Raw genomic sequence first — 12,750 nt, 5'->3', positions numbered from 1 at the left:
ATACAATTGCGATTACGGAGACATGGCTGCAGGGTGACCAAGGCTGGGAGCTGAATATCCAAGGGTATCCGATATTTAGGAAGGACAGGCAAAAAGGAAAAGGAGGTGGGGTGGCGTTGTTAGTAAAGGATGAAATCAGAACAATAGTGAGAAAGGATATTGTTTCACAAAATCTAGATGTAGAATCAGCCTGGGTGGAGTTAAGAAGCACCAAGGAGCAGAAAACACTGGTGGGAGTTGTCTATAGGCCTCCAAACAGTAGTGGTAACGTAGGGGATGGGATCAAACAGGAAATTAGAGATGCATGTAACAAGGGTACTACAGTAATCATGGGTGACTTTAATCTGCATAATAGACTGGCCAAACCAAATTAGCAATAATACTGTGGAGGATGAAATCCTGGAGTGTGTACGAGATGGTTTTTTAGACCAGTACGTTGAGGAGCCGACCAGGGAACAGGCTATCCTAGATTGGGTATTGTGCAACGAGAAGGGGTTAATTAATAATCTTGTTGTGTGGGGTCCTTTAGGGAAGAGTGACCATAACATGATAGAATTCTTCATTAAGATGGAAAGTGAAGTAGTCCAATCCGAAATTAGGGTCCTAAATCTAAACAAAGGAAACTATGAAGGTATGAGGAGTGAGTTGGCTATGATAGATTGGGAAGCTTCATTAAAAGGCATGACGGTGGCTAACATTTAAGGAACGAATGCATGAATTGCAACAATTATACATTCCTTTCTGGCACAAAAACACAAAAGGAAAAACGGCCCAACCGTGCCTAACAGAAGAAATTAAGGATAGTATTAGATCCAAAGAGTCATTAAAGTTGCCAGAAAAAGTAACAAGCTTGAGGATTGGGAGCAGTTTAGAATTCATCAAAAAAGGACCAAGAGATTGATTAAGAGGGGAAAAATAGAGTATCAGAGTAAACTTGCAAGGAACATAAAAGTGGACTGTAAAAGCTTCTACAAGCATGTAAAAAGAAAAAGATTAGTGAAGACAAATGTAGGTCCCTTACAGTCAGAAAGGGGAGAATTTATAATGTGGAACAGGGAAATGGCAGAGCAATTAAACAAATACTTTGGTTCCGTCTTCATGGAAGAGGACACATAACTTCCCAGAAATGCTAGGGAACCAAGGGACTAGTGAGAAGGAGGAATTAAAAGAAATTAGTATTAGTAAAAAAATAATGCTGGAGAAATTAATGGGACTGAAAGCCAATAAATCCCCAGGACCTGATAATCTGCATCCCAGAGTACTAAAAGAGGTAGCCATGGAAATAGTGGATGCATTAGTTGTTATCTTCCAAAATTCTATAGATTATGGAAAAGTTCCTGCAGATTGGGGGGTGGCAAATGTAACCCCACTATTTAAAAAAGGAGAGAAAACAGGGAACTACAGACCGGTTAGCCCAACAGTAGTAGGGAAAATGCTAGAGTCTATTATAAAGGATGTGATAACAGGACAATTAGAAAATATCAACAGGATTAGACAAAGTCAATATGGATTTGTGAAAAGGAAATCATGTTTGACAAACCTACTGGAGTTTTTTTGAGGATGTAACTGGTAGAATAGATAAGGGAGAACCAGTGGATGTGGTTTATTTGGATTTTGATAAAGTCCCACATAAGAGGTTAGTGTGCAAAATTAAAGAACATGGGATTGGTGGCAATATAGTGGCATGAATTGAAAATTGGTTAACAGACAGGAAACAGAGAGTAGGAATAAATGGGTCTTTTTTCCGGGTGGCAGGCGGTGACTAGTGGGGTACTGCAGGGATCAGTGCTTGGGCCCCAGCTATTCACAATATATATCAATGATTTGGATGAGGGAACCAAATGTAATATTTCCAAGTTTGCTGACGACACAAAACTAGGTGGGATCGTGAGTTGTGAGGAGGATGCAGAGGCTTCAAGGCAATTTAGACAAGTTGAGCGAGTGGGCAAATACATGGCAGATGCAGTATAATGTGGATAAATGTGAAGTTATCCACTTCGGAAGGAAAAACAGAAAGGCAGAGTATTATTTAAATGGTGATAGATTGGGGAATGTTGATGTACAAAGAGACCTGGGTGTCCTTGTACACCAGTCACTGAAAGCAAACATGCAGGTGCAGCAAGCAGTTAGGAAGCAAATGGCATGTTGGCCTTCATTGCAAGAGGATTTGAGTATAGGAGCAGGGATGTCTTACTGCAGTTATACAGGACCTTGCTGAGACCACACCTGGAGTATTGTGTGCAGTTTTGGTCTCCTTATCTAAGAAAGGATATACTTGCCATAGAGGGAGCGTAGCGAAGCTTCACCAGACTGATCCCTGGAATGGCAGGACAGTCATATGAGGAGAGATTGGGTCGACTCGGCCTGTATTCACTCGAGTTTAGAAGAATGAGAGGGGATCTCAATGAAACATATAAAATTCTGACAGGGCTAGTCAGACTCGATGCAGGGAGGATGTTTCCCCTGGCTGGGGGGTCCAGAACGAGGGGTCACAGTCTCAGGACACGGGGTAAGACATTTAGGACGGAGATGAGGAGGAATTTCTTCACTCAGAGGGTGGTGAACCTGTGGAATTCTCTACCACTGAAGGCAGTGGAGGCCAAGTCACTGAATATATTTAAGAGGGAGCTAGATAGATTTCTAGTCACAAAAGGCATCGAGGGGTATGGGGAGAGCGCGGAAATATGGTATTGAGATAGAGGATCAGCCATGATCATACTGAATGGCGGAGCAGGCTCGAAGAGCCGAATGGCCTACTCCTGCTCCTATTTTCTATGTTTCCATAATCGCTCCAGTGAAGCGCCTTGGGACGTTTCAAAGATGGAATTCCCTTTCAGTTCTGTAAATTGCTGTTCACATCCTATTGTACAGAGTATGACTCACCAGCAGTTAGCAGAAACAGGCTCCATCCTACGCGTACTATAAATATTTCTATACAATATCTGTGCGTGTAAATATTGTCTGCCATTTCTCCATCACCCCTGTGCTTGCTGACCTACAACTCCTCCTTTGGCTCGTTGTCAATTTTTGATTGATTACGCTCCTGCGAAGCGCCTTGGGACGTTTTACGACGTTAAAAGGCACTATATCAATGCAAGTTGCTGTTGACCCCTCGCTTAATATATCCACGTTTCTGAAAGCCAGAATCCGATTAATCCACACCTGCTGTTTGGAGTGAATACTGAGATTCAAAGAGGATGGCCTACATTTATTTCTGGGTATGGCCTCTAGATAAATTTCCTCTTATCACTAAAAATCAGGTTAGAATCGTCTGACTAATACCAGAGACAATGTATGCAAGTTTGCCACTGCAAGAAGGGACCAGAGCCCGGGGAGGGGGTATCCTGTTGGGCCAACAGCTGTGCTTTATTCTGGGAACGGGGAACAGGCTCTTCAAAGAACCTGGCCTTGATTTTAAGAGAAGTATCCTGGGGGGGGAAGGTATGGGGGCAGTCCTAGTTTCTTGAACTTACTCAGCCCAACCATTTTCCATGTCACATTGGTAAGGCAGATGTCCATGAAGATGCAGTGCCCATGGTATGCACATCCATGTCCTAGTCTAAGGATTCTGGAAAGGGACTCCAGAATTCTTTGTTATTTATGGTTTTATAAATCAGTTTAAAGTACTGGTCTAAGTTAGATACTGCGCTGCTGCTGCTGATTTATCTTGTTCTGAATAAATTTGCATCTTGCAATAAATTTGATTTGTAGCTTTAGCCTGAACTATACTGTCTGTCAGCACGAAATTTTTCTGCCCATCAATCAGCAGCATATAGTGGAGATCTGCATACATCTTTCTGGCATGTAGCACTGTAAAGGGGTATCTGTTAATCTTGTAGCATGCTAACCTATTCACTCTACACAAGGTTTATCAATTTCAGCTCATAGGGGATGCAGGCCTGCCCATGGAAACTGCCCTGTTGCTGTGAATGTGAAGAAAGAAAATTGGCAGAAAACCAAAACTGTAACACTTCGCACCAAACATTGCATACAGCAATAAAAGCAATTCTTTTCTCATTTTCTCCCTTGCTCAATCCTGCCCTCACCCAACATTTGTGTGTGCTTCCAGCGTGGATTCACAGACACTACCAGAAACAGGACTTCCGATAGATTTTCTCCTTGATAGCTGGGATGCTGGTACTGATCTCCAGCACCCCGTAAGCCAAGATTAGTTAATTCAGCACTGACCAGGAATCAAACTTCCTGGTCTGAATGACGGCGTTACACTCTGGATAAACTTACTGAGTTACAAGGAGAGCATGCCAGAGTTGTTTTTTAAAAAAAAATTCTAATTCTTGAGGACCCAATGCCTTTTGTTAATGTTTGCAGTCCGCCTACAGACCCCGGGACATGCACTGCCTATGGTGGAGGCTTTTATTTTCTTGGATTTCATGGTACATCTAATTCTTAGTGACCCTCTAATTTTTCAACCCCTTACAGGCCAATGTTTTAATACATATTTAAACCTGATTTTTTTTTTTTTTTTTTAAAAGTTCTCTTCTATAAATAATTTCCTCTGTTTAAACCTTCAAGAAAGAGATTTGAACAACAATTTGCATTTATATAGCGCCTTTAACGTAGGCAAACATCCCAAGGCGCTTCACAGGAGCGTCATCTGACAAAATTTGACATCGAGCCACATAAGGAGATATTAGCGCAGGTGACCAAAAGCTTGGTCAAAGAGGTAGGTTTTAAGGAGGAGAGAGAGCTGGAGAGGCATAGTGGTTCAGGGAGGGAAATCCAGAGCTTAGAGCCTAGACAGCTGAAAGCACGGCCGCCAACGGTGATGCGAAGAAAATCGGGGATGCGCAAGAGGCCAGAATTGGAGGAACGCAGCGTTCTCAAGGGGGTTGTAGAGCTGAAGGAGGTCACAGAGATAGGGTGGGGCGAGGCCATGGAGGGATTTGAACATAAGGATGAGAATTTTAAAATCGAGGCATTGACCGGGAGCCAATGTAGGTCAGCGAGCAAATAGTGTGTTAGAGCTCATCACTTTTTTGTTGCTAATTTTCTTCTTTCCTCTTCTCCTGAAGGCACTAAGTCATGCTGTAGTATGGTTCTACTGGCACTCCTCAACCTCAGCCACACGGCCCTCCTTCGACTATCAGCTTAGACAGTGTATGTTGGCACGCACTTCAATCGGGAAGGATGTCACAGCCGAGCCTGATCTTGTTCTCACTTGATATCTACCACATGCATTTTCCTTCTGGGGTCGCTGGACAGCAATCAGGATAGGAAACGCTGGCCAACTGTCCGCTTCCTAAACCAGGCACACAGAGAACAAATGTAGGGCCCCCTCTCCTATGACACTGGCCAAGATTGGCCCACTCAGATGAGCTCCAACACTTCTGATGAACATCCTGGCCAAAGTCTCCTACTATTCAGACCCTTGGCATTCACCCAAATGAGTGGCCTGTGGATCAGGGATCACTTAAAACAACAGAGCAGCCATGTCTTGTACGGTTGACTTTTAGTACGGGTGAAGAGAATACATTAATACTTATTCTCAGAAAAAGCTGGTTATTTCCTCCAGTTACAGAATGGCCTAGTCAACAGAAATCTTCAGTTCCCGTTTTCTAAGTTAACAGCGAAGGATTTGCTAAATGCAAGGATTTGTGCAATGCTTATGTGGTTGTATGTTTACATGACTACTGGAAAACCAAAACCCAGAGATGGGTGTTTTGCCATATGCGCGATGATCACGAAGAGGCAAAGAAACCCAGTTGCTGTAATCATTGTGCAAATCAGCAGTAATCCAGGGAGGGAAATGAACCTCTTCAAAATACTAGTGAACGTACAACAGATCCCAAAATTGGGGAGAGCAGATTACGGACAGTGAATGCCTAAAATGGGCAATTGTCCCATTCATTGGCTCTGATATTTGAGTAATTTACATTAGAAATCTTTCAGATAGACCACATCCAGTGTTGTGTCAGTCAAAAGAAAGAACTTTTATTTACAGAGCATCTTATTATGTCCTTGGAACTTCCCAAAGTGCCTCACATCTAAAGGAATTATTTTCCATGGTGGGGGGAGTCCAGAACAAGGGGGCATAACCTTAAAATTAGAGCTAGGCCGTTCAGGGGTGATGTCAGGAAGCACTTCTTCACACAAAGGGGAGTGGAAATCTGGAACACTCTCTGCCCCAAAAAGCTGTTGAGGCTGGGGGTCAACTGAAAATATCAAAACAGAGATTGATAGATTTTTGTTAGGCAAGGTATCAAGGGATACAGAACCAAGGCGGGTAGATGGAGTTAAGATACAGATCAGTCATGATATAATTGAATGGCAGAGCAGGATCGAGGGGCTGAATGGCCTCCTCCTGTTCCTAATCACGATTGTTATGTAGATACATGGCGCAGCCAATATGCGCACAGCAAGATCCCGCAAACAGCAAATTAGAGGAAAGGGAAAATACAAGGTTGCGGGGGGAAGAGAAGGGTAATGGGGGCTTAGCTTGGACTGCTCTAGCGAAGAGCCGACATAGACACGATGGGATTGAATGGCCTCCTTCTGTGCTGCAAACTTGTACGGTTTGGTATAAATCCTGCAAACGGCACTTACAGCATCAGACAGGACCTCGCTCTTCGCTGGAAGGATGTGAGCAATGCGAACGTACGGCACCAGGTCAGAAACGATCTCGCGGAGCTGCGCTGAGTCCAAATCACGCTTCTTCACCCCGCGTTTGTTGACGCTGTGCGCCGTCCCATTCAGCAAATTGGGCTCTGGGGTACATGAAAGGAAAAGAAAGCTTTAGTTACGAAACAGTTTTTATATTTCTTTGTTGAGAGTCCTTTCGCACCAAGTGCCTTGCTCAACCAAGGCAGCAACTGAAGCCTTGCTCTCAGGTTCCTCCGGAGGCTGCTGTATAAAGGAGATGTGCAAGCAGTACAGGAGCGATTCATTCAAAGATTTTCTCTTTCCCCTTTTGGCATGCCTGGCCTGCACTTGGCATCTCTTTACAATCAAGCCTATTGTTTGGGGGGGTGGGGAAGAGAAACTCAACTGGCACAAACCCACGTCCCATCGCTCCGATAGAACAATGAAATGAACAGTTTCTATCTGAATTCCTAGGCTTTTAAGATTTGTTGGGAGGAGAAATACAGGGACAGGATTAAAACAAAGCGGAAAAATAAACTACAATGTCAAATTAACACAGCAACATTAGCCGAGTCAGATCACAGACGCTATTGCTCTGGGAACTCCCACCAACTGGGGGTTTTCAAACCTGAACTACAGATCGTTTACCACAATGTAAATGTGATCTTAAGCAGTTTAGGTTCCAAGCTCTTCTTTCCTTTCGCACACAGGTGTGTAATACGATGGTGCAATCGGTTGATTGAGTTTCAAATCAATCAACGACGAGGAAGTTAATGGGTGTTGGAGGAACCAATATGAAATCGACTCCTCACACCCGTAGCAAACGCAATGGCTCTCTGTTCTTTGTACGCAGTGCTAATACACCACAGATTGGGGCAACTACTTAATGGGATCAATTTCAAGAAACCGCACCCCATCTGTTAGTATGATTCTCATGCTGAGCACAATCAGTCCTTAATTTGGTTACTGTGAGCAACCATCAGCCAACACACGCTAAACACAAACGGCTTCGGTCAGTGAAAAGTTTGAGGGGGAAGGGAAGTTCAGGGTGAATGATTTCTGTTCAAAGTCATCTATGTCAGTGACTCTGCATAATTTTCCGGTAGGTTCCTTTCCCTGCAGTTAAGTGAGTCCAAAACAGTCCAATATTGCACCTCCCCCACCCCCAAGACTTTCTATTCCCCAACACATGATAGTTATGATTAATGAAGGCCATTCACCCCGTCTAAATTCATCCATCCAGAAAGATACTAAAGTCCCCCAAGTTGCATCCACTTGGTTCTATAAATATTCCAGGCTCTTTGACTCCACTGTTCTATCTGGGAGTCCATCCTACATGTTGATCACTCTGTGAGGCAGAATTTCCCCGATATCTGCCTTTAGTTCACCTTTTAGGAGTTAGAACCTGTGGCCTCTTGACCTACTCACACAATTTAAAGTAATATTCCTTTACATTTTTTTTAAAAATTTGTTCACGGGATGTGGGCGTCGCTGGCGAGGCCGGCATTTATTGCCCATCCCTAATTGCCCTCGAGAAGGTGGTGGTGAGCCGCCTTCTTGAACCGCTGCAGTCCGTGTGGTGAAGGTTCTCCCACAGTGCTGTTAGGAAGGGAGTTCCAGGATTTTGACCCAGCGACAATGAAGGAACGGCGATATATTTCCAAGTCGGGATGGTGTGCGACTTAGGGGGGGGAACGTGCAGGTGGTGTTGTTCCCATGTGCCTGCTGCTCTTGTCCTTCTAGGTAGTAGAGGTCGCGGGTTTGGGAGATGCTGTCGAAGAAGCCTTGGCGAGTTGCTGCAGTGCATCCTGTGGATGGTACACACTGCAGCCACAGTGCGCCGGTGGTGAAGGGAGTGAATGTTTAGGGTGGTGGATGGGGTGCCAATCAAGCAGGCTGCTTTGTCCTGGATGGTGTCGAGCTTCTTGAGTGTTGTTGGAGCTGCACTCATCCAGGCAAGTGGAGAATATTCCATCACACTCCTGACTTGTGCCTTGTAGATGGTGGAAAGGCTTTGGGGAGTCAGGAGGTGAGTCACTCGCCGCAGAATACCCAACCTCTGACCTGCTCTCGTAGCCACAGTATTTCTATGGCTGGTCCAGTTAAGTTTCTGGTCAATGGTGACCCCCAGGATGTTGATGGTGGGGGATTCGGCGATGGTAATGCCGTTGAATGTCAAGGGGAGGTGGTCAGACTCTCTCTTGTTGGAGATGGTCATTGCCTGGCACTTATCTGGCACGAATGTTACTTGCCACTTATGAGCCCAAGCCTGGATGTTGTCCAGGTCTTGCTGCATGCGGGCTCAGACTGCTTCATTATTTGAGAGGTTGCGAATGGAACTGAACACTGTGCAGTCATCAGCGAACATCCGCATTTCTGACTTTATGATGGAGGAAAGGTCATTGATGAAGCAGCTGAAGATGGTTGGGCCTAGGACACTGCCCTGAGGAACTCCTGCAGCAATGTCCTGGGGCTGAGATGATTGGCCTCCAACAACCACTACCATCTTCCTTTGTGCTAGGTATGACTCCAGTCACTGGAGAGTTTTCCCCCTGATTCCCATTGACTTCAATTTTACCAGGGCTCCTTGGTGCCACACTCGGTCAAATGCTGCCTTGATATCAAGGGCAGTCACTCTCACCTCACCTCTGGAATTCAGCTCTTTTGTCCATGTTTGGACCAAGACCATAATGAGGTCTGGAGCCGAGTGGTCCTGGCGGAACCCAAACTGAGCATCGGTGAGCAGGTTATTGGTGAGTAAGTGCCGCTTGATAGCACTGTCGACGACATCTTCCATCACTTTGCTGATGATTGAGAGTAGACTGATGGGGCGGTAATTGGCCAGATTGGATTTGTCCTGCTTTTTGTGGACAGGACATACCTGGGCAATTTTCCACATTGTCGGGTAGATGCCAATGTTGTAGCTGTACTGGAACAGCTTGGCTAGAGGCGCAGCTAGTTCTGGAGCACAAGTCTTCAGCATTACAGCTGGGATGTTGTCGGGGCCCATAGCCTTTGCTGTATCCAGTGCACTCAGCCGTTTCTTGATATCACGTGGAGTGAATCGAATTGGCCGAAGACTGGCTTCCGTGATGGTGGGGATATCGGGAGGAGGCCGAGATGGATCATCCACTCGGCACTTCTGGCTGAAGATGGTTGCAAACGCTTCAGCCTTGTCTTTTGCACTCACGTGCTGGACTCCGCCATCATTGAGGATGGGGATGTTTGCAGAGCCTCCTCCTCCCGTTAGTTGTTTAATTGTCCACCACCATTCACGACTGGATGTGGCAGGACTGCAGAGCTTTGATCTGATCCGTTGGTTGTGGAATCGCTTAGCTCTGTCTATAGCATGTTGCTTCCGCTGTTTAGCGTGCATGTAGTCCTGAGTTGTAGCTTCACCAGGTTGGCACCTCATTTTTAGGTACGCCTGGTGCTGCTCCTGGCATGCTCTTCTACACTCCTCATTGAACCAGGGTTGATCCCCTGGCTTGTTGGTAACGGTAGAGTGAGGAATATGCCGGGCCATGAGGTTACAGATTGTGCTGGAATACAATTCTGCTGCTGCTGCTGATGGCCCACAGCGCCTCATGGATGCCCAGTTTTGAGCTGCTAGATCTGTTCTGAATCTATCCCATTTAGCACGGTGGTAGTGCCACACAACATGTTGGATGGTGTCCTCAGTGCGAAGACGGGACTTCATCTCCACGAGGACTGTGCGGTGGTCACTCCTACCAATACTGTCATGGACAGATGCATTTGCGACAGGTAGATTGGTGAGGACGAGGTCAAGTAAGTTTTTCCCTCGTGTCGGTTCGCTCACCACCTGCCGCAGGCCCAGTCTAGCAGCTATGTCCTTCAGGACTCGGCCAGCTCGGTCAGTAGTGGTGCTGCCGAGCCACTCTTGGTGATAGACATTGAAGTCCCCCACCCAGAGTACATTTTGTGCCCTTGCTACCCTCAGTGCTTCCTCCAAGTGGTGCTCAACATGGAGGAGGACTGATTCATCAGCTGAGGGAGGACGGTAGGTGGTAATCAGCAGGAGGTTTCCTTGCCCATGTTTGACCTGATGCCATGAGATTTCATGGGGTCCAGAGTCAATGTTGAGGACTCCCAGGGCCACTCCCTCCTGACTGTATATCACTGTACCGCCACCTCTGGTGGGTCTGTCCTGCCGGTGGGACAGGACATACCCAGGGATGGTGATGGAAGAGTCTGGGACATTGGCTGAAAGGTATGATTAGTTAAAATTTTCTGCTGACTCAGTCATTGGATGGAAAATATTATTGGACTTGATCAGGGTCACGGATTTTCAGTTTTCATTGGGGTGGGGCATGGGGGGGCTGGAAAATGGATGGAATTGTGGAATGAGAGTCTCAAAACACTGGTACAAATTCTAGAATCCAACATAGTAAGAATGGAATTTGGCTTATTCAGTTATCGTAAACCAGTGATCCTGGCTACGATGTTTAATGAAGTGAGGATCTCGAGACCCACTTACACTGTGTTTTCGCTCCAATTAAACTGCCGGAAAGTAATTGCACATTTCAAATCCAGGGCACACAATAAATTCAAATTGGGAGTTCTCAAGGGCGATTGTGCCAAGCACTTTTGCAGCACCATTATATATATAAAAAAAAGTGTGATTAATAAAAAGAAATTAACATTTTTTTTCAGAGAAATATATAAGCCTGCTCAGCGTGTGTTCCAAAGTGTTAATTCAGATGTCGCTACACCGCAAATAAAAGCAATTATAATCACAGCAGGACAAGCACCAGCATGCAGTGAATCTGGCTCCAAACTAGTTGACACATGCAATCATCCCTACTCAACTATTACTGTTTTTTTTAAGCAGCCACCCACACCCATAATTATTACACTACTTCAAACAAAGCATTCGATGTGAAAAAATGAAATCAAACTTTATATCAACCCACATTCAATACAGTTAAAAATTATTTTTTTTAAAATCGCACAGCCACTTTATTTTCAAGGTTGTCAATTTACAAGTGAGGTAGATTATTGGGAAAAATAGAATAAGGCACTGTAAAAAGCACAGAATTAGCCTTTCCTTTCCTGAAGATGTGGGATTATGTGGAGCTGCTGTAGTGTAGGTTGCCCTCTGGTACCTCACCCATGAGGCTACGTTTCATGTGTTAATTAGACAATGAATATCAGCAGGCTATTCATGCATAGGGCCACCACAACAACTTGCAATTACACAGCACCTTTAACGTCGTAAAACATCCCAGGAGCGATTATCAGACAAAATTTGACACCGAGCCACAAAAGGCCACAGCTTGGTCAAAGAGGTAGGTTTAAAGGAGCGTCTTAAAGGAAGAGACACAGAGAGATAGAGACAGAGGGGCGGAGAGGATTAGGGAGGGAATTCCAGAGCTTGGGGCCTAGGCAGCTGAAGGCACGGCCGCCAAAGGTGGAGCAAAGGAAGTGGGGGATGCTTGGTATCTAAAAGCAAGTATCGACTCCTCCCCCCTCCATAAAGCCAGGCAAGTTTATCTAATAAGTAGCTCAGCTACACAGACCAGCAGACCCCCCAACTTCAATTCCCGGTGTCTGGAGATTTGGTCGATCTCATTCAGATAGTGATACTACAAGTAATTCATTGGGTGAAAAGCACTTTGGAATTGTCCTGAGGTCGTGAAAGGCACTGGGTTATGGACAAATTTTTTAATTTAAATTAAAAGGCCAGACTGATTGCTAACCAGCGGCCCCTGAACACATGGATGTCTGATGAAAACAGGATCGAGTTTGGCTAGGATATCAGCATGGTGGAATAGCCAGCCAACACTTACTGTTAAGTCTCACACAACGAACATTGGTCACTCAGGTGAAAGCCCCGCAAGGTTCCCAGTGACTCTGGAATTATACCCCAGGAAGCTATCAATAGGTGGGAAAACATGGGCTGGCGAATGGAGAAGGAGGAAGCCTTGGCCACTGTATTCATGACAGCAGGGGAGCGAATAACGAGAGGGAGCAAGAAACCACACACTAAAAATACACAGTGGAGCAAAAATAAAAGTTGCATCCTGGTTCCGTGTCTGAAATATAAAACTTTCAGATAGGGTTTGTGGCAGGAAATTAGATTGGTTTCCTGCCAAGTAAGTGCCTCAAAGCTGGTAGTTTGGGGGGTTC

The 12,750-nt window shown here is 45.3% G+C and overlaps 1 protein-coding gene across 2 annotated transcripts in view; it reads right to left on the bottom strand.

Moving 5' to 3' along the window:
- The window catches only part of LOC137305947 (BTB/POZ domain-containing protein 7-like), a 56,260-nt gene that overhangs the window by 22,693 nt on the left and 20,817 nt on the right, over positions 1-12,750 (bottom strand). For both annotated transcript variants that reach the window (XM_067974908.1, XM_067974909.1), the window contains exon 6: positions 6,565-6,725. In XM_067974908.1, coding sequence (XP_067831009.1) covers positions 6,565-6,725 — 161 coding nt within the window. The remainder of the gene's footprint in view (positions 1-6,564; positions 6,726-12,750) is intronic.

The sequence above is a fragment of the Heptranchias perlo genome, chromosome 41 (genome assembly GCF_035084215.1).
Source record: "Heptranchias perlo isolate sHepPer1 chromosome 41, sHepPer1.hap1, whole genome shotgun sequence".
In the NCBI taxonomy this organism is placed as follows: domain Eukaryota; kingdom Metazoa; phylum Chordata; class Chondrichthyes; order Hexanchiformes; family Hexanchidae; genus Heptranchias; species Heptranchias perlo.
Note: the sequence above shows the minus strand (reverse complement) of the source record. Positions and strands in the feature narration are given on the sequence as shown.